Consider the following 19,169-nt stretch of genomic DNA (forward strand, 5'->3'; position numbering starts at 1 on the left):
CTGTTCTACTCTACTCAATCCTGCAGACTTTTATCTCTACTGCTTCAGATTCAGAAGGTTGGTATACAGTGATACCAGCACGAAAGTAACAAAATACATGAAAACAACTATTAATTACTTCAGTATATGGCCACTTTTTTTGCAGGAAAAGCTGCTCTGGTGTCCTGCGGAGAAGCAGCTTGTTATGTGTCCTGTAGTTCAGCCTAGCCTGAGATATTTCTAAAACATCATCAGTCACACATTCAGTCAGTAACAGAAATGTCATTAAGATGAGTGAAGAGTACTAGACGGTCTTTTCGTTTGGCTTCTGAAGCTCAGCAAAGAGGAGTATTAAAAATATCTATAGGGGAAAAGGTCATTCACATATGGGAGCAAAAAATAAAATATGTTGTGGCTGCATTTATAATTTTGTAAGTGTGTGCCTCTTAGGGAGATGATATAATACTAACAAATATGACTCGCTTAGTGAACGATGATGTCCTCAGAGCAACACTAGTTCTGCTGATACAGAAGCTATATGGAGACTCACAAATGGCACTGCCATTTGCAGTCCTAAAACTGGGATGCTTCTGTGTGTTATGGCATTGTAGTTAATAACAGTAGGTTAGGTTACCCTTTTAAAAAGCCAGGTTTGTGCGAACCCAGGCTCCATGGTCTGTTATAGCCTGCATGATGCAAAGGATGTGAGTAAAGGAGGGATCTTGCAGTAAACTAAGACAAATTAAAAACTCCACCAACAACAAATAATGTAAGATCAACAGAAAAGTCTAGGTAGATCAAATGAGGTCAACATTGCATACTTGAGGTTATTTTGGCAAGCGAGTAATCCAGAGAGAGGCCAGAGATGGGAATGGAGGAAGAAGCTTTTTGAGCATTTTACTCTTGGGGAACTCAACCTTCCTTTGAAAAGGAAAGGTAAGTTCTAGAATTTCCTAGAATAACCATCAGAATCCTAAATAGGCTGAGTATCTTTATGGTTTGTAGAGGATATTGAGTCTTTTTGCACAGTGCCACAAGACTGACTTATCTCTGAGCCTTTTTGCTTCTTGGCAGTACAGCCACATTGCTAGTGCTAATCCTGGTCATAAAAATGCATTATTTACAACAGATTTCCTGAAGTGTCGGGGGCAATCAAACATGTCTAGACTAAATTCTTGGGTTTGGGATGGGGAAGTGGCTTAGAATTTAGCAGTGTATTTGCAGGGGAAAGAGGAGTGCAGTGGTATGGCTGCCAGGCCTGTGGGGTGGGTGGGTGGATGAATGTGCTTTTGAATGTTTGGAACAAGTTGGTTAAGCAAGTGTTCTTTAACAGGGAGAGCTGTCAGGGGTGCGATGCTAAACTGCAGACCCCATGTGCTTTTCCTTGCCCAGTTCTGCATTTTTACCAAAGATTGGATGTTCAAAAGCCTTCCGTACTGATCTGTTTATGCTCTTATTAAAGATCGTGTTAAAAATCTGACTGGTTTAAATGAAAACAGTCAAGATCTTAGGAGTGCTGCAAATTGCACACGGGCCATTGCCTTGGGCGAAATTTTTGGGTATCCAGTAGGTGGAGCAGCAGTCCCACTGGTTAGGGGCTGGGGACCACAGTCATGTTCTGCCTCTGCAAGTGTATTCTCTTCTGCAGGACAGTCACATAGTGCATTTTCTTTGCTTTTGTAGCCTTCTGATGCTGCTTTGTGCCAGCTAAAAATCTTTAAATTCAGTGAAGAGGGAACTGCACTGCATGAACTATACTGGTACAGTGAATATGTTGTTAGTGTTTTGCGTGTTATTGCAGAGCATGTGGCACTTCCCAGAAAAAAACTAAATAAAATTTGTGAAACAAGTGAAAAAGAAAAGTGGATGGTTTGGGGCTGGGGGGAGAATGTATTAGTTTTGGTGGGGGTTTTTAGCTGAACAGATCACAGTAGGAAGATTTGATAATACTTATTACAAAAGAGCAGAGGCAGTAGGTGATGGTAGGAGCTGTGGGGACCAAGCCCACTATTGTGTTCTGGTCCGTTGCTCTTCACCTTTTCTTTCTTTCATATTAGACCATTATGTTACGTTCTAGTCCATTGTATTGTTGTGCAGCCCAGGTTGGGAGGGAAATCATGCTGAGTACCAAGTAGCCTGAACACGGGGGCGGGTTGCACCACCGCAGGAAGAGAATCAGAAGTAAAATCAGAGTAAAAGTGAGAAAGAACTCATGGATTGAGATAAAGACAGTTTAATAGGTAGAGCAAAAGCCCTGCAAGCAAAGCAAAGCAAAACAAGGAATTTGTTCACTACTTCCCATTGGCAGGCAGGTGTTCAGCCATTTCCAGGAAAGCAGGACTCCATCATCTGTAATGGATACTTGGGAAGATAAATGCCGTAACTCTGACCATTCACCCCCTTCCTTCATCTTCCCCAGATTTAGATACTGAACGTGATGTCACATGGCATGGAATATTTCTTTGGTCACTTGGGGTCAGCTGTACTGGCTGTGTCTCCTCACAACTTTTTGTGCCCTCCCAGCCTGCTTGCTGGCAGAGGGTCATGAGGAGCGGAAAAGGCTTTGACTGCTTAGCAACAACCAAAAACATTAGTGTGCTATCAACAGTATTCCCATCCCAAACCCAAAACATAACTCTACACCAGCAGCTAGTAAGAAAGTCAACTCCATCCCAGCCGAAACCATGACAGGTCCCCAGTGTGGCCTTTGATTGATGCCAGGAAGCGCTCTTGATCAACTCTTATGCACTTCAGGTGATAACACGTCAGGGGTGACTCCTAGAGAGCAGGTTACATGGATCCACTCTGCTTTGGAGGAACTGTCTTCAGTGCTAGAGAATGCTCTTTGTGCTTAATTTATATACCAGGGCATATGTGTTTTCTGTGTAAAGCTGGCCTGTTTTAGGCTCAGACAATGAGTCTTGGAGATTAATTGAATGCACTGCATCAATTTGTTTCTGCAGTGTTTTGCTTCCAGATATGTTACATCTTTTTGATGCAGTACACTAATATAAAGATACTGGAGGATAGTTCAGTTGTTTTTGTATTTCTGCTCTCATTCCTTTACAAGAGTTTTGTGACATCTTTTTCTGTGATTTGCTTAGAGCAATATTGAACTATTTTGAGGCAGGGATTACACACTAGCAACAAGAGTTATCTTTTGCAGTAGTATACGCTGGTTATCTAGGTATGGGTTTCTCCTCTGGAATGCTGGTGGTGGAGGTTTTGTTGGTTTGTTTTTTTTCCTATTAGTAAAACCCTTCATCTTTTCCTGCACAACAGGTGAAACTTGTGTGGAAAATTCCAGTTGTTTTTCCGTCCATTATGTACCCATTTTGTGAGACATAGGGCACACAGGTTTGGAAGATAACCAGAGGATCTCTGTGCAGAGACACTGAGCTAGTCCTTTAGGGTGGAGGACAGAGTGCAAATTACTGCTGCTTTCAGTCCAGTTGTCTTCGTGTAAATTTGTCTTGGGGATACCACTAGTTTTGTCTCTTATTCAGAGTGCATATTCTTGGTCTGTTCTGTAGCTGACCACTCTCCCTGTCACCCATGGAGCTCAAATATATATATATCGCATACACACAGGGTCCTAAGTAAGCTTGGAATAAGTGATTGACTTGACTTCTGTACAGTGGGAGCTTCCTTCTATGTTTCTATCCCAGGTTTTCTCACTTTTTTCATGTCATACAACAGGGGGAATGCCACAGCCTGGGGGCCATATTAGGGTGGTGGTACCATCTTCTTGATCACGGTATATGAAATAGGAAGGATGGGTTGCTGCTGTGAAACATTTGAAAATCTGTCATCTATGAGTCGCATGTAACCTACATTAGTAATGTAGATGATCCAAGAAGACTTAAGCTACTGCATCCCAGAATAAGCATTCATTATGCTAGTATAGGACTATTATAACTAAACAGATGTTAATAAGACCAAGTTTACTTTCCTGTTGATCAAAATACTTCAGAAGGTATCTCAAAGAACATACGGTAAAAGCAAACTTAAACTGCTGGAGTATAAAAGAAAATCACTCCAAAATTATTTGAATTGAAATATGGACACTTGTATTTAAGGTAATCTGTGGCGTATGAGTCTGAAGTGTAGAGTCTAATTTTTATCCTTTCTACTAGTTATTATTTTTAAAATTGTTATTTGGCCATTAACCTGTCCTTTCGGTGTTTAATATTACGTTCAAAGAAATACAGGTAAATCTGATCTGGACATCACCTGAAATTCAGAAAGTATTCAGGACTCAGCATTATCAAACCTTTGCATCACAATGATTGCCAGATTGCATCATTGCTTAAAAACTTTTTAACGTTATTCACTGTTTATTTTTTCTTTTTCCTTTCTTTTTTGAGGTTGGAGATGAGATAGTTCGTATAAACGGATATTCCATTTCTTCGTGCACACATGAAGAAGTCATAAACCTCATTCGTACAAAGAAAATAGTGTCCATAAAAGTAAGACGTAAGTAACATCAAAAATCTGTGTCACTGAAGATCACTGTTAATAGATTGCTAGTGACCTGTGGAAAGTGTTACTTAGCAGAGTATTTTTATTTTTCAGATATTGGCATGATACCTGTCAAAAGGTAATGGTATTTAATTTGAAAACAAATTGCTATTCATTTTCACATAGCTTCTTCCAATATCGAAAGAAACTCTGTGTTTATCTGTATGTTTGAAGGTTGTATGTAGCGGATTAAAATGGCATGTCCTTTGTGATAAATAGGCAGGTGTCTTGTTTGATGAATCTGACGTTTTATGCCAGTTGCCTGCTTAAGTGAACCAATTTCTGTTTCCTCATTTCTCATGGATATTACCTGGAAATGTCATTATCAATGCATCTAGCTTAACTAGCTGCACTGCTTCTCTATGTATATAACATTTGAGGATTGCTTCAAAGCTTAGAAAAATTTCAAATTGTCCTGTTCCAATTTTTGTTGAAAATTTGAAACGTTAGGTGAAATGTTTGAGAAATGTTAATAATGGGAGGTGCGTCTTCCCATAGACACTTATACAGGCTGTTTAAGTCCTTATGATTATTTTCACAGTTTTTCCTTAGAGTTTCCCAAAAGTGTTTCACTTGAGGAGGTTTTCTCAATTTTATTTATGTATTTATTGACCAGCTTTACTAGCCTAAATAATTGTATGCTTGTTTGATGTTCTATTTATATTGCTGAAAAATAAACTAGTTGTGAATGATACCCAAAGGAACTTGTGGAGGCAAAATGTAGGCCACCTTCCAAAGTAGTTTCTTGAATACATGCACATTTATTTTGTCACTGTTATTTTAAGTTACTCTTTCCTTCCAGTTCAGCAGATGAACCCCTTAAATGGCAATATGTGGACCAATTTGTGTCAGACTCTGGGGTAAGACATTGATATTTTATTAAGATGTCTGCTGGGAAATATGTAATGGTTCTGAAACACTCTGTCATCAGAGCTTATTACAGAAGTTATTGTACGTATTTCTATGATGCAATATCTTGTTACAAGTGTTCTGGGATAAACACCTTTGTGGTATGAAACGATTCTAGAATCATTAGATAAGGAAAGGGCATCATACCAATGAAATATCTTTTACTTATTAATTGGTACTTTATTTTGCTTGAGCTTATTAACTTACCAGCCTGTAGTTCTACTATATAAGTCTTTAACAGATTTGGCCTATCTTAGCTATATTAGTGGAAGGATGACAGGTACGAGTGCAAGGGACTTCGATGGGTTGCAGCAATGAAAACAGAGACCACAATTACCATTCTTTTGCTTTCAGGAAGAAAGACTTTGTTAAATAGTGAGTGCTATCATGTATTTTTCCAGCTCTTTTGTCAGGTAACATCTAAGTGATTGTTTTGCCATATCACTTTCCCCTAATTTTCTTTCACCCGTTTCTGAAGACAAAGTTTGACTATATAAACCGTCTTCTCCAAATAGAAAGATAAGTTCAGTCTTTCACCCGAGTCATGTAGCTCCACTGAAATGACTGTACCTCACATTCATCTCTGGTAGGGCCTTGGAGGAATCTTATCTTGATATTGGCAGGGTTTGATCCTGGCTTCGTGAAGCTTTGTATTAGTCTTGATACAGCTTCAACGGAGAGTAACATCTGCAGCATCTTTTAATTCCCCTACAGGAAGGAAAGGGCAGTGTTGCTGGCCTTGTTTCTTCTGGAGGGAGAGACAATAAAGAGAAGAAAGTCTTCATTAGCTTGGTTGGTACAAAAGGCATGGGATGCAGGTGGGTACATGTTTCTTATTTAATGTCATTGGTTTGTTAAGTGAGATAGCCAAGGCAGTTATTTCCATCCTTTGTTGATACGATATCAGGAAAATGGAGATCCACACAAGGAAGGCAAACTGAAACAGGAGGATACCTGTGGCACACTTTATGCTTTTTCTAATTATATATAAAGTGTTACAAGTTCTGACTTAAAACTGAGAAAGTCTTTACATTTAAAAATAAGAGCAGGCTGAAAGTGACATAATAAAGTTGTCGTGGAATTGGATCTTTTAAATGCTTTTACATTTTAAAATACTTTTAAATCCTGCTTTGTGATGTAGCAAGTTCCAGCACCATCCAGTGTCAGGTTCACTCCCTGAACTGTAGACTGCTTCCTGTGACCCTTTTCAGAACTAAGAAGCCATCACACAGCTATATCCAGTTCCTAAATGTAATATTGAATTTGAAAAATTTCTAGAACTATGAACAGATGCTTCTCAGACTCCTGTCCTTGCAGCTAGTTATGGAGGTTTTTGGGGAAGAAGAGGTATTGTAGAATTTCTCATCTATTTAGGAATATATAATTGAAGTTACCAAGACGGAACTGCACAAAATATTTTCTAAAGCATATATTTTCTTTCATATTATTTGAAAGATCTAAAGGTTTAAAAAAATTATTTACGGACCTGGAGGGATGGTTTAACATCACCTGCTGGATGTATTATTTACAAAAATCATTGCTGTGTTTGTAGCTTAGACTAGAGCTTAGTTTCCAGGCTAGATGTTTGCCCCTGGTTGAAACATCCTTCCTTCTTCTAATAAATAACCCTGAAAAATAGCATTATTTTATACATACAGTATACCTCAGTTCAGTGAGAAAAAGTGCAAGGAATTAGTAATTCTTCCTTGTATTACATGCTTGGTTTCCAATGTCATTAGTGTCCGAGTCCCTTAAACAGTATAGTCAGTCTACTATGTTAGTTTCGACACCTAAGGAAAAATTCACAGCCTTGAATATTTTTCTTTTAGCTTTTTCTTAAATCACAGTTTTGTGGTATAAAGAATAGAAAAGTAGGATGATTATGTGTGTACTGGCAAATTTTGGTGTTTGTTTCAGAGTAGGCTAATGCCACAAAAACATTCTTTAATCAGAAACTGTTGCGATTTTGACTGGGATGGAGTTGACTTTCTTACTAGTAGCCGGTATAGTACTGTGTTTTGGGTTTGCAATGGGAATACTGTTGACAGCACACTAATGTGACATCTTCAACCCTGGGATTAAGAGTCCCATGTTGGGCATTAAAAGGCACTCAGTGGGATGAGGGGAGAGAATCAGAAGAGTAAAAGTATCAATAAAGTTAAGCCTGGGATTTGAGTTGCGTCTTATGGGAATTACTGTAGCAGGAACTGCTTGTTGCTAGCCAGGCTAGGAGCAAGGGGAGGAGTTCATTGCAATGTTAAATCCTATAACCTGGCCCAAAGGGACTGGGGGTGGGATGTAATGCAGGTGTTCTGGAGCTTCACTGTGTTCCAGTGCAGTCTGGGTGGTGGTGGATTGTGGCATGCTATGTCTGGAGCTCGCAGCTGGTGTATCTGGCATGGTCCATGCCTATAGTCTGTGGGTTGAAGATGTCAATCTCGAGAAAGTTGTTGGTTGCCAAAAAGGACTGTTGTGACTTATTCCCAGCCAGCAACTAGGACCACGCAGCTGCTTGCTCAATCCCCCTAGGTGGAATGGGGGAGAGAATCAGAAGAGTAAAAGTGAGAAAACTCATGGGTTGAGATAACAACAGTTTAATAAGTAAAGCAAAAGCCTTGCACACAAGCAAAGCAAAACAAGGAATTCGTTCACTGCTTCCCATTGGCAGGCAGGCGTTCAGCCATTTCCAGGAAAGCAGCGCTCCATCATGTGTGACGGTTACTTGGGAAGACAAATACCATTCACCCCCTTCCTTCTTCTTCCCCCAGATTTAGATACTGAACGTGATGTCACATGGCATGGAATATTTCTTTGGTCACTTGGGGTCAGCTGTACTGGCTGTGTCTCCTCACAACTTTTTGTGCCCTCCCAGCCTACTTTCTGGCGGGGCAGTGTGAGGACCAGAAAAGGCCTTGGCTGCTTACACACAACCAAAAACATTAGTATGCTATCGACAGTATTCCCATCCCAAACCACAACAGAAACAAATTATGAGGAAAAAAACCTAAGACTGCTCACTGTATTACACCGTATTATTCTATAAATATTATCCTGTAGATGTTTATTTTTTATATTACACCAGTATTTCCAGTGGTCCAACACAAAAACCAGGCATTTTTATCAGCAACGTTAAGCCGGGTTCTCTTTCAGCAGAGGTGGGCTTAGAGGTAAGTATGCCACCTTCCAAGGTAGGTACCACAAGGAAATTTTGTTAGGAATTTACAATTTCAAGGATTCTGGATCACTTTAAAGTCTCTAGCTGTGCTTTTTGCCCCCCCCCCTTTTTTTTTTTTATGGGAAAGAAATACTATGTGGTTACATTTCAAATGAAACAAGCTTCCTAAATTTTAAGAACATTAGAAGTGCCCTCCTGCATCAGACCAACAGTCCATCAAGCTCAGTATTCAGACTCAAACAGTGGCAGTAGGAAATGCTTATATGGGAGGACGTGTAGGCCTGGCCACTTTCCTATCTGTTCCCCTTGTACTCTGCCAGTGCCTTTGATTATTGTATTAAGAATATTAGAGACTATCTCTCTTCTGTTTTCATTTAATATATGTACTTATTTAGCATCTGTACTAAAATTTGGATTAACTTCTTTAGGTCGGTGATCAGATTGTTGAGGTAAATGGAGTGGACTTTTCTCATGTGGATCATAAAGAGGTAAGAACAAATGTTCCCAATTCCCTGAATACATAGTTCGCAGCTTATTAAGCATCTGTCCAATTTTCCTGGCTGCAAAAAATACGTTTTGATATCGGGTTACTTGGCCAAAGAGGTTGTGTATTGAACATAGGAATTTGGAGATTTGAATATGTACCACTCTGTTTGGTTCAGGTAGGTCTTGTGGAAATTCCAGCCTTGGCAACCAGCATCTTTCATCCTATGTCTACAGGCTTTTTATCACTCAATTCAGACTGATTTTTGTTTTAATTTAATTTGCAGGCTGTCAGAGTTCTCAAAAGTAGTCGTGCTTTGACTATCTCTGTGGCAGCAGGCGCTGTAAGTAATATACATATAAAAGCAGAATATCTCTGAAAATACTATGTGGGCAAATAAATGGTGAAAATAAACAGATTAGTAGTAAAGCTGTGTTTCATTATAATGTCTATCCTAATGAATTCTGTCAAACCAGGGCAGTGTTGAGTGTCTTTTGATTATTTCATTAATAGCTATGCACAGTATTCTCAAATAAAACAGTTTCATGACTGTAGGCCAGTGCAAAACCATTCCCTTGACAAGGAATGGAAATAATTTTATCATAATGGTTTCTCATGTTTGAGAGCTTCTGTTCTAATAGATAGCTGCTTCTGCTGAAACATGAATTGGATTAGAGTCAGTTTTTTCCTCGTGAATAGCTGATGTTTTAGTTTTATTCCAAATTAATTCCCTGTGTAACTGCTTATCTGATCTCTTTAGTGTAACAACAGATTGAAAAATGTTCAGTTTTCCATTTCCACCATTATGTGCCTGTGGGGCCTTATCTAAAGCCAGCTAAAATTAATTAAATCTTTCCACTGACCTCAGTGTGGCTTTCAATAAATGTTCTATTGTTTGTGCTGCTTTAATCCTTATAGTAAAATGTGTAGTTATATACAAGAGGATACCTGAGTTCTGTAGACTAATCAAAGATGGTATTTTCTAATTGCCTTGCAACTGAATTAAATAGGGAAAACAAGATTTAATAAATCATTTAAGCTGCTTCCTAAGGGTTCATGTATACTGTGTAGCTATATTAAGGAATTCATGGATTAATGAAACTACTCTTACAGTAACAAAAGATGCAGTTGTCTAAAGGCATTGTAGACATTGTTAAAACAGATGGTCCAGACTAGTTGATAAAGCTTCAGGAACTCAGCATCCTAAGGACTTAGTGTCAACTCCCAGGTATGTTACCAACTGTTAGAAAAGATCTGATCTACTCCAGCATGTACCACTGGGATTGCATCCTTAAAATGGTGAATTTTTGCTATGGAACTCTTCTGCTCCATCCTACTTCACCTTGTGTGTCTCTCATTTCCTCAATACACATCTTTGTACAGAAGAAGAGGTCGCAAAAGGGAACAGCTTCTCTACTCCTATTTTTTGGTCAGCAAGGACCATGGTGCAAAGGCATTCTTCATTGCCTGTTTTTGTTAGAGCTGTCTGCTTTGAGCCTTAGAGACATGAAAAATTCTGCCTTCCTAATTAACGTGGGATTTTAATTTCAGTAATGAAAATTAGATAAATGTTATCAAAGTGTTCCACAAATAGAACCATGGAAATATCTTGACTAGAAAATAGTGCTTGTATCGTAACCATAAAGCAAATGAAACCGGAACAAAAGCACCTGAAATGCGTGAACTGTATAACCTTTTGGCAATCTTATGTTCCTTGTATTTGGGCTCCCTGTACCTTTCCCCAGCAGCGACAAGAGCATTAAAACACAATTACTGTGTAGTTCTCTTCCACATTGGGATTCATTCAATATGCTGTTCTCTTGCATTGCATTGCTCAATTAGATTTCAGTGAAGTACAATGCGGAGTTTCTTCTGGGTGACACGTTACCACGTCTTACGCACGACCCCTACACTATTGTTGCTGACGTTAGTAGTTGCTTGCCTCTTCTGCAGTGTTTAGCGCATCATAACTTAGAATGAAACTGGAGTAGCTCTTTGGAATGAAGTGGTCAGATCTTTCAGGGTCTTTCAGAAAAAGTGATGTGAGGAAATGTCAGATGTGGTGTTTGAATTATTTCGTAGAAGAACTGCATTCATGAGACTTTTTCACCACTGATTTGGGTGGTGCTTCTGATTGCAGGGAAAGGAGCTGTTCATGACAGAAGAAGAAAGGCAGAGAGAAGCACGTCTTCGTGAGCAAGAACGCCAGGAGTTAATGCATCAGAAGCGACTTGCGCTGGAGACCAACAAAATCATCAAAGAGCAGCAAGAGAAAGAGAGATTGTAAGGACTCTTACATAAGACAGTCTGAAAAATTTAGCTTGGATTTGGAAAGAGCATGGAAGACAGGAACAACTGTGAGAAGATTCCCAAGTTAGATTAACTTAATTTTGCTGTTGCAGAGTCTCTCATAAATCCTTATACTGTGGTGCTCTTGATGTTCTGGGTTTTCAAAGCCGGTATAATTCAAATGTGTCTTGAGTAGAGGGATCACTTTGTACCTCTATAGTCCAATGGGGTTTTAGTTATTTTCCTGATGCCATCCCCTCATCCTTTATTTTAGAAGGTCAGTTACAAATTATATACTCTTACAATAACACACCATGGAACTGTCTCAAAAGGAGATAGTGACTTACAGAGTTATATAGGTGATGTGACCTTATTATCCAGATGGTCATGAATGTCCTCAGGGTTCCTACAAAAGTATATTGAAACCTTGGTATCTTAAAGATGACTTTTAAAAAGGAGTGGGTTTTGTCAACGTGTATATATTTGCTGTCTATATCTTTTACTGACTATGCTGACACACTTTGAAAAGTTCTTACTCAGAAAATATTATTTTTATCATTGTGTCCCAATTCCTGTCGTTATAGAAGAAAACTGGAGATATCCCAGAAGGCTGCAGAGGAGGAAGAGAGATATCGTAGAGAAATAGAGCAGTAAGTAAAAACCTACACAGGCAATATGTTGCCTGAAAAAGGGTCCTTATATATTAAAACAGGCTGAAAACATTCTGCATATTCTTTTTAAATAAATTGTGTATATTTACATTTAGCTAAATGTAGAGTCCAATGCATATGAGTAAGTACACCACAGTTATGGAATAGGAAACTGATCTGAAAATCAGCACCTGGAAAACATGAGGGTTGTAATGATAATAAATTCAATGTGAAATTGAAGTTGAGTGCTTATTTTTTAAAAAAATGTTATAAATGTACAGAGAAATTTAATATTAAGGAAGTTCTGTGTCTCATAACTTGTTTACTCTGTTGTCATTGAAGCACTTCATTTAGTTCTAACAGAAAAAGAAATGAATATTGCAAGCAAATGGATCAAGGAAGAAATAAAGAAGACTGACTAAAGAGCTAGAAAACATGCATATACTCGGGGGCTTGATGAGATATCCACTTAGGTTATATTTAAAAAAAAAAAACCAACAACCAAAAATAAACAAACCCAAACCAAAACACAGGTAGTTTGTTCATGATCTGTAAGAGTCTACACAATGTTCTAAAAACAGTGTTCTGAAAACAAAAGCTATGTGGATTTAGACTAAACTAAGGACTATGTGATGCTAATTGTCTTGAGTAGAAATTTCAGTCGTCATAAATTTTAAGTAGGCTTTTGCTTTTCTAAGGAGAGAATTAATTACATTAAAACTGTGGCACTGAAAGCAGGAAGTTCGATAACCTATTTTATTCAGGAAATCCGATGTTTTTATTATCACAGTCTATTCTGGTTTTAAAAATCTGTGGTTCTAGGAACTAGACACATTCAAAGATTGTGTAATAATATCAGTACTATAAATGTAACTTAAGTGTTGTTTTACATTTGGAACTTTAAAATTAACCAGTATAGCATGTTGTTGTTATGACAGTAATTCATTTCCCTTCTAAATGATGTTTGGAAACTGCATGAAAGATAGTGTGAAATTGCACAATATCTGTTTTGGTGCAGCCTTTTAGAGCTAAGATTGACCCTGAAGTATTCAGCTTCACGTCTTTGACATCTTAAACAGTTTTTAATTCATATTCATTCACTTCAGTCCCTTTTAACATACCTGTATTAGCTAAAATTCTCTGATAGAAAAAGTGCAGGATTTCTGAATCTGAGGTGCAAAAAAGAATATATTCCCCAGCTGTCACAGGAGAAAAATCTTCTGACAGTCCTGCTGTGGGCTCTACTGCAGCACGTGGGTGAATTCTTACACGTTTTCCTTTTCTATTTTCTGGGGAGTAGAAAACACCCTGTTCTTTATTGTGGTCTGCTGTAAAAACTCCTGTAATAGCTCAGGAAAGCTGCTGTAAAAGCAGACCATCACAGATGAAGAACGATTCCATTCTTCAAATCCAGATTGCCTGTCTGTTATAATGAATGTTCGATATCTGTAGTATCCTTCTGAACTAAGTGCATATTTCCTCACTCAGAGAAGACTTCCATGATTCGGTGCCTTGAACACAGCTCATTGTAAGGTCTAGCACGTCTTTCTGCTTCCTTGTATAATTTCCAAGTGCTGCTCAGACACTTGTTAAGACTTTTTGTATTACAATCCAAATTGTTAAGTCTGTGTCAATCTCCTTGGTGTATAAGAGGGAGGATGGTAGTATAGGAACTTAGATTTGATCTAAAGCTTAGATTTAATAAGCAATTGCAGGCAGGCAGTTTCACTAGAATATAATGCTTTCCTGTAATTAAAAGTTTGTAAGTATCACCCTTTGCACATTTTTAAAATCTTTTCTGCGGGAATTGCTTGTATAAAGTCACTGCCCTTTTTTAGTGCCTGCATTTTAAGAAAAAAATTCAAATGTGCCTAAATGGCAGAGGTCCTTAACTCTGTGTGCTTTGAGTTACATTGTAATCTTTTTTTGTTATTAAAATGAATTTTTAAAACAAATTTAAACATTCTGTCCAATGTTCCCTGCTATTGACTGTGCCTCCAAATTTAAATACTGACCTCAGCAGCAGATTTGATAGTGCTTTGACCACATGTGGGTATCTTTTAAATTTACCTGAGCTAATTTAGAGATGCAAAAGATAATCCAAGTATAAATAGCATCATATATATCTAAGACCTGGTAAATTTTGGCACCGTATATCAGTTTACCAGTTCAAGACAGGCTGCATCCAAGAATAGACCTTGGATCGCTTAAAGGCACTGTATATGAAGCTACAAGTTATTAGGTTATATGGCAGTTCTCTTGTGACCTACTTGAGATTTGATGAATTTTCCTTCAAAATGTCCTTTTTTTGATCACGGTGTCTTTCTAGGTGCCTTCTATGTAATTTATTTGTTTTATGGGCTCCTTTGTCCTGAAGTGTGACAATTCTTCTTTTTTTTTTTTTTTTTTTTCTTTTTCCTCTTTTCCTAGAATGCTGACTTTAATGTCTCAACAGTATTTGGTTCTTTTTTGGGAAGAGCCACTTTTTAGTATAACATATATGTTTAGGATGCAACCATCAAAATAGAGATAAGATCTAGAAAAAAGACACACACTTTTTAGGTATAATTTACCATTGTAACATCTGATTTAGGCATGTGGTAGATATTCTGTTGCTTAGTATTTTAGTTAAAAAGGGCTATTTTTCTAACAGATACTTCCCAGTTCTAAAAGTGAAAAACTATTAGATGAGAGATGTGTTTTCACTTCAGTTAGGGTGACAGTCAGTATTGTAGTGGGCTTTGTATCTGTGCAGGTGTTTATATAACTGGTCTTTGAAGTCTCAATATTAAATAATATTTTGCTCAGTTACATTATGTTTTACAAATTATCTTAGTAGCTTAGTATATTTAACTTGGTTTGGGGAGGGGCAGTTTATTATGCGTTATATTAAAGAGAAAAAACCCAAACACACTGAACACTAAATGACTGTAAGGAATTTGTATTGATGCTGTTGTTTTTATACGCAGAATTCCTAGCCGCTTTTTTTTCCCCATAGGATAACAGCAGAGGAGGAGAAATTTAAAAAGGAGTGGGAAGAAGACTGGGGTCCTAAAGAACCTCCCAAATCTCTAAAAACTGTAACTGCAGAAGTGCACTCTGCCCCTCGTTCCAAACACAAAAGTAAGTAATTGATTTCAGTCTGCCTCCCAGGGACAGTATTTGTTTCAGACACATCACTGAGGCGTGTGGAATATATCACCAGTTTGTGTCCAAGACAACTTAGCCATAACTTGGTTATTTTCAGAAGGCTGGAAGGATGTGATAGATTAATTTAGTAGCTCTTATTTAACAGGTACCTAACTTGCAAAATCTACATCCACTCAAACAGTCATGGTTTTTAAAAGAATAAATAAAAAAAAAAAAGCTCAGTGTCTGAAGCATCAATCTCTTTAGCCCAGGGTTTGGATGCATTGTTTTCTGTGTTGTTTCTGTTCAGTGTTTTGCTTGTCAACCTTTTCACAGAGCAGTTCTTGCATCAGTAGATTTGTGCTGATTTTCACTATGGAACTAGTGCTGTGTGTTTTTATATGATCGGTGATTATGTTTTATGTCCATGTGGATAAGCTGATATTTAAAGGCTAAGTTATATACATATGAGTGCTTTCATCTCAGTGAAGAAAATATTACCTATAGTAATAAGTAATAGTTTAGGTTTTATGGTTATCTTATTACTGGGGTTTGTTACTTTTGAAAATGAAGGTATGAAGAAGGGGAGACAAGTGTGGGGTTTTTCTGTTTTTCATATGGAATTAGCTGTGAGCTTTCTGCATTAATCATATCAACAAATAATTTAACATCATTTTTATATTCGAGAAGAGATCTTGGGAGGTGGAGTGTTTGAAGGTAGAACACTAGTACTATATTTGCAGTTTAATTTGGAGTGAATGAATGCACTTTGTGCTATTCCTATTGTTACTTTTTTTCTTTTCCTTTACTCTAAATTAGTGTATTATGGAGGGTGGAGGTTAAGGTTTTGTGTATTTTTGTCTGCTTGCTTCTGACTAGAGAAGATAGATATGGAATCCCTGCTTTTGGTTTGGAGGAAATTTAAATCAATGTTTGGTCTTCAGAAAAATCTAAAGATCTTTTCCCTCATCTCTTCATCAGGACCTCAGTCCTCTCTTATTTTGGCAGTCTTTGGTGGCTGTAGGAATGTCTTGAAGCTCCCTTGCTTCTCTTCCATGAGGAGGAGTGAACAACTTTATGGAGTAGAGAATATATTGAATGTAATCAAAAAATGCAAGAGAAGGCATTGTTGCAAAGCAACAGTAAGACACTAGACAAAAAAAAAAAAAAGAAAAAGAAAATATTCTGAAGAATCAGCTACTTTAAAAAAGTGTTTTTCCTTGATCTATTAACAAATCTGGTTTTTGCCAGCATGCCTTTCACATCTAATTTATTCCTTCTCACGCTAAAGTATTTACCACATCATTTTTCTGCATATCACTTTTTTCAGTCCATACTTTTTTGACAACTATCTTGAAAATGAAATGATGATGGCAGAATGATGTTTACAACGGTTGCAAAAATAATCTTGCATGCTAAGAGCCTGGGTAGCAAAGCATGTAAGCATGTGCTAATTAAAAGCATGGAATTAGAACTTCTGAATCAATTCATAGTGACCTAATAGTGAGAAAGCTATGCACATTTCTAAGAATTTGCAAAATTCAGGCATCTGTCCATGAGGTGCTGTGTGTAGTAGCAGATATGTTAATATCTTAAATAGACCATCTGTCAGAGTAGAAAAAAAAATCCTGCTTTTTCAAATGTGGATTACCTGTAGACTTTGAAACACCTTTTCCTTACTTTTTTTTTCTATTCCTCTCCTACTATCATATTTCTTACTGAATCTATCTCTTTTTCCGCCCTTGTTCTCCTTTTTCCTGTCTTTCCTCTTTTCATCCATTGCAGCAAATCTTTCAAAACAGGCTGTAGTTTGCACAGCCTGAAAATTGATTTCATATCACTGGGCAGTCTGCTTCAGAATTAGTCGAGGGACTGAGGAGGTACTGTTTGTACACTGCAACCTTTCCGTGAAGAATTGCCCCTAAGTGTAAGTCTGACTTAGTTGTCCAAAGGAATTTAAGATGCTCGGAGCTTAATTTGCAGTTAGGCTAAGTTGGGAGCTATAGATAGTATGTGAAGAGTGTACTAAAATGGTATTAGGCAAAGGAAAAAGTGGAAAGTGCTTGCAGGGCAGGTATTGCATAACTTAAGGGAGACCTGGGTCAGTTCCTAGCCTGATAACATTGTTTTTTGTGTGACTTTGGGGAAGTCACTTAACTTTTCATCGTTTTGAAACTGAGATGGGGAAAGGTTTCTTCTGCAACCATCTTTATCTGTTTAGTTTTCTGACCCAAGTGACAGCGCAGTAGAAGGTTGGTATTTCTCTTTGAGGCCAGATATCCAGAACTGCTCATGGTTTAATTACAGGAGAAGCCACCTACTTTTGCAAGCTTACCCTCATAGCAGAGCAGACTAATTGGCCATATGCAGATCCTAGCTGCTCTTCAGGTTTGAAGGAGGTTGGAAATTGATTTCAATGATGCTGGAGCTCTTTTTTTTTTTTTTTTTTTTAATTATGTGGAAAAATATCCCTTTGCTAACTACTTTTTATGTTATGGAATTGTCTGGTCACACATTGCTGCTCTTTTTCATTTCATGGGAACCTCCAGTTAGACTGTCATTTCTATCCTCTCACTCCTTTCCTCCTTTGTTTCTCTAGTAGATTTAAAGGGAGTTGCACATGACCAACTTGAAACAGACGACATGGATGAAGTGATCATGAAGCAGGACAAACAGGTTTGCTGCTCAGCCTTAACTTCCTATCCTGATTCTGATTCTTCCTGTGTTTCCCTTCCTCCTGACAGTCAGTCTTGACGCTGAACTGATCATTTGCTTTTGCTCAGGCAGTATGTGTAGTCCTTTGGTAAATCATGAAAGGTTATGACACTGCTGTCATTGCTTTCTAAAGAGACCCTAATACAAATTCTGTCAATCCTACAGAAAGGTAGATTGTATTGAGAGCTGTGTGTGTTATCAGTGTTTCCTGTATAAAATTATGTTAATGAATTCTTTTGTATGTTTTTACTTAGCAATGTGTTTTTTAATATTTATGCACTTGGCTCAAAATATTTTATCCTAGGAAATGGAGCTTTTTTTTGTCTCCTCAGATGACACTGTTCTGCCACAAGCTTGAATGAATTTCAATACCTGTTTCACTTTAAGAAGGCTTGTTAAAAACTAGTGTAAAGTCAGACTGTGACCATAAAGATCTTGGCAATGCATATGGCTGTATGTTTCTGTATGAAGATTAATTGTTGCATTTGCTTTACTTAACGTAAAATGTGTGTCTAAAATAGGGGTAACTTGTGACCAGTGCAATTGATCAAGAAGTCGTCTAGGAACTTGCCATGTAATATCAAACCTTTGGTGTTGTGCCTTCAAATAAATTTTAATCCATTACGTGTATCAGCATGGGTTGATCTGAATCTGAACCAGTCCTTGACTTTTCCTCAAAAACCAACTTTTCCTTTCCCTTTCTGTAGCTTTTGGATGGTTTTATCGGTATGAAGGAAAATTTCCCACAATCCGTAAGGTACAAAGTTTGATGTGTGAATTTGTTTGCTGTGCATTTCAGTTTTAATTCCTCTTTTTTTCTTCTTCTCTGTTATTACTAGACATTCTTTATAGTCAAATTCTTCTTTTAATGTGTGCACAACTTAAGATGCACTTGGAATGCGTCTGCCTGGGAGTTTGTCCTTTTGAATACTGTGTACTTTTCAAGTCCTGCCAGCTGCAGTGGGAAGTGTATGTCAACACTTTGCAGAAGGTGTTCAGTACAGGTGGGCTGTGCATGTCTTTACGTTCTCCAAAAGTCCTCAGAATAATGCGTAAAAAAAAAAAAAAAAAAAAAAAAAGTCCAGAGACAAAAATTCAATGGGAACCAAGTATGCAGTTCCCAGTTATACCTTTGCAAATCTCCCAGTAAGAGGAGAGGCAAAAGGCTTTTAGGCAGGTACATCACAGAATGAGCAAAAACAATTGAAAATCTTTAAGCTTGATAGAATGCTTTTTTATCTGTAGATCTGCTGCTAAAGTATTGCAATTTCAAATTATTCAAGTGTTAAATAATACTTTATTCCTGCTATTGCTTTAT

At 37.7% G+C, this 19,169-nt stretch overlaps 1 protein-coding gene across 1 annotated transcript in view; it reads left to right on the top strand.

The window, feature by feature from the left end:
• Positions 1–19,169, top strand: part of USH1C (Usher syndrome 1C (autosomal recessive, severe)) — a 54,431-nt gene that overhangs the window by 14,518 nt on the left and 20,744 nt on the right. Inside the window, exons 7-17 of the mRNA XM_009892046.1 lie at positions 4,347–4,455; positions 4,555–4,579; positions 5,303–5,360; positions 6,133–6,227; positions 8,492–8,576; positions 9,013–9,072; positions 9,355–9,411; positions 11,209–11,351; positions 11,942–12,007; positions 15,006–15,130; positions 18,559–18,608. Coding sequence (XP_009890348.1) covers positions 4,347–4,455; positions 4,555–4,579; positions 5,303–5,360; positions 6,133–6,227; positions 8,492–8,576; positions 9,013–9,072; positions 9,355–9,411; positions 11,209–11,351; positions 11,942–12,007; positions 15,006–15,130; positions 18,559–18,608 — 873 coding nt within the window. The remainder of the gene's footprint in view (positions 1–4,346; positions 4,456–4,554; positions 4,580–5,302; positions 5,361–6,132; positions 6,228–8,491; positions 8,577–9,012; positions 9,073–9,354; positions 9,412–11,208; positions 11,352–11,941; positions 12,008–15,005; positions 15,131–18,558; positions 18,609–19,169) is intronic.

The sequence above is a fragment of the Charadrius vociferus genome, unplaced genomic scaffold (genome assembly GCF_000708025.1).
Source record: "Charadrius vociferus isolate BGI_N301 unplaced genomic scaffold, ASM70802v2 scaffold179, whole genome shotgun sequence".
Taxonomy (NCBI): domain Eukaryota; kingdom Metazoa; phylum Chordata; class Aves; order Charadriiformes; family Charadriidae; genus Charadrius; species Charadrius vociferus.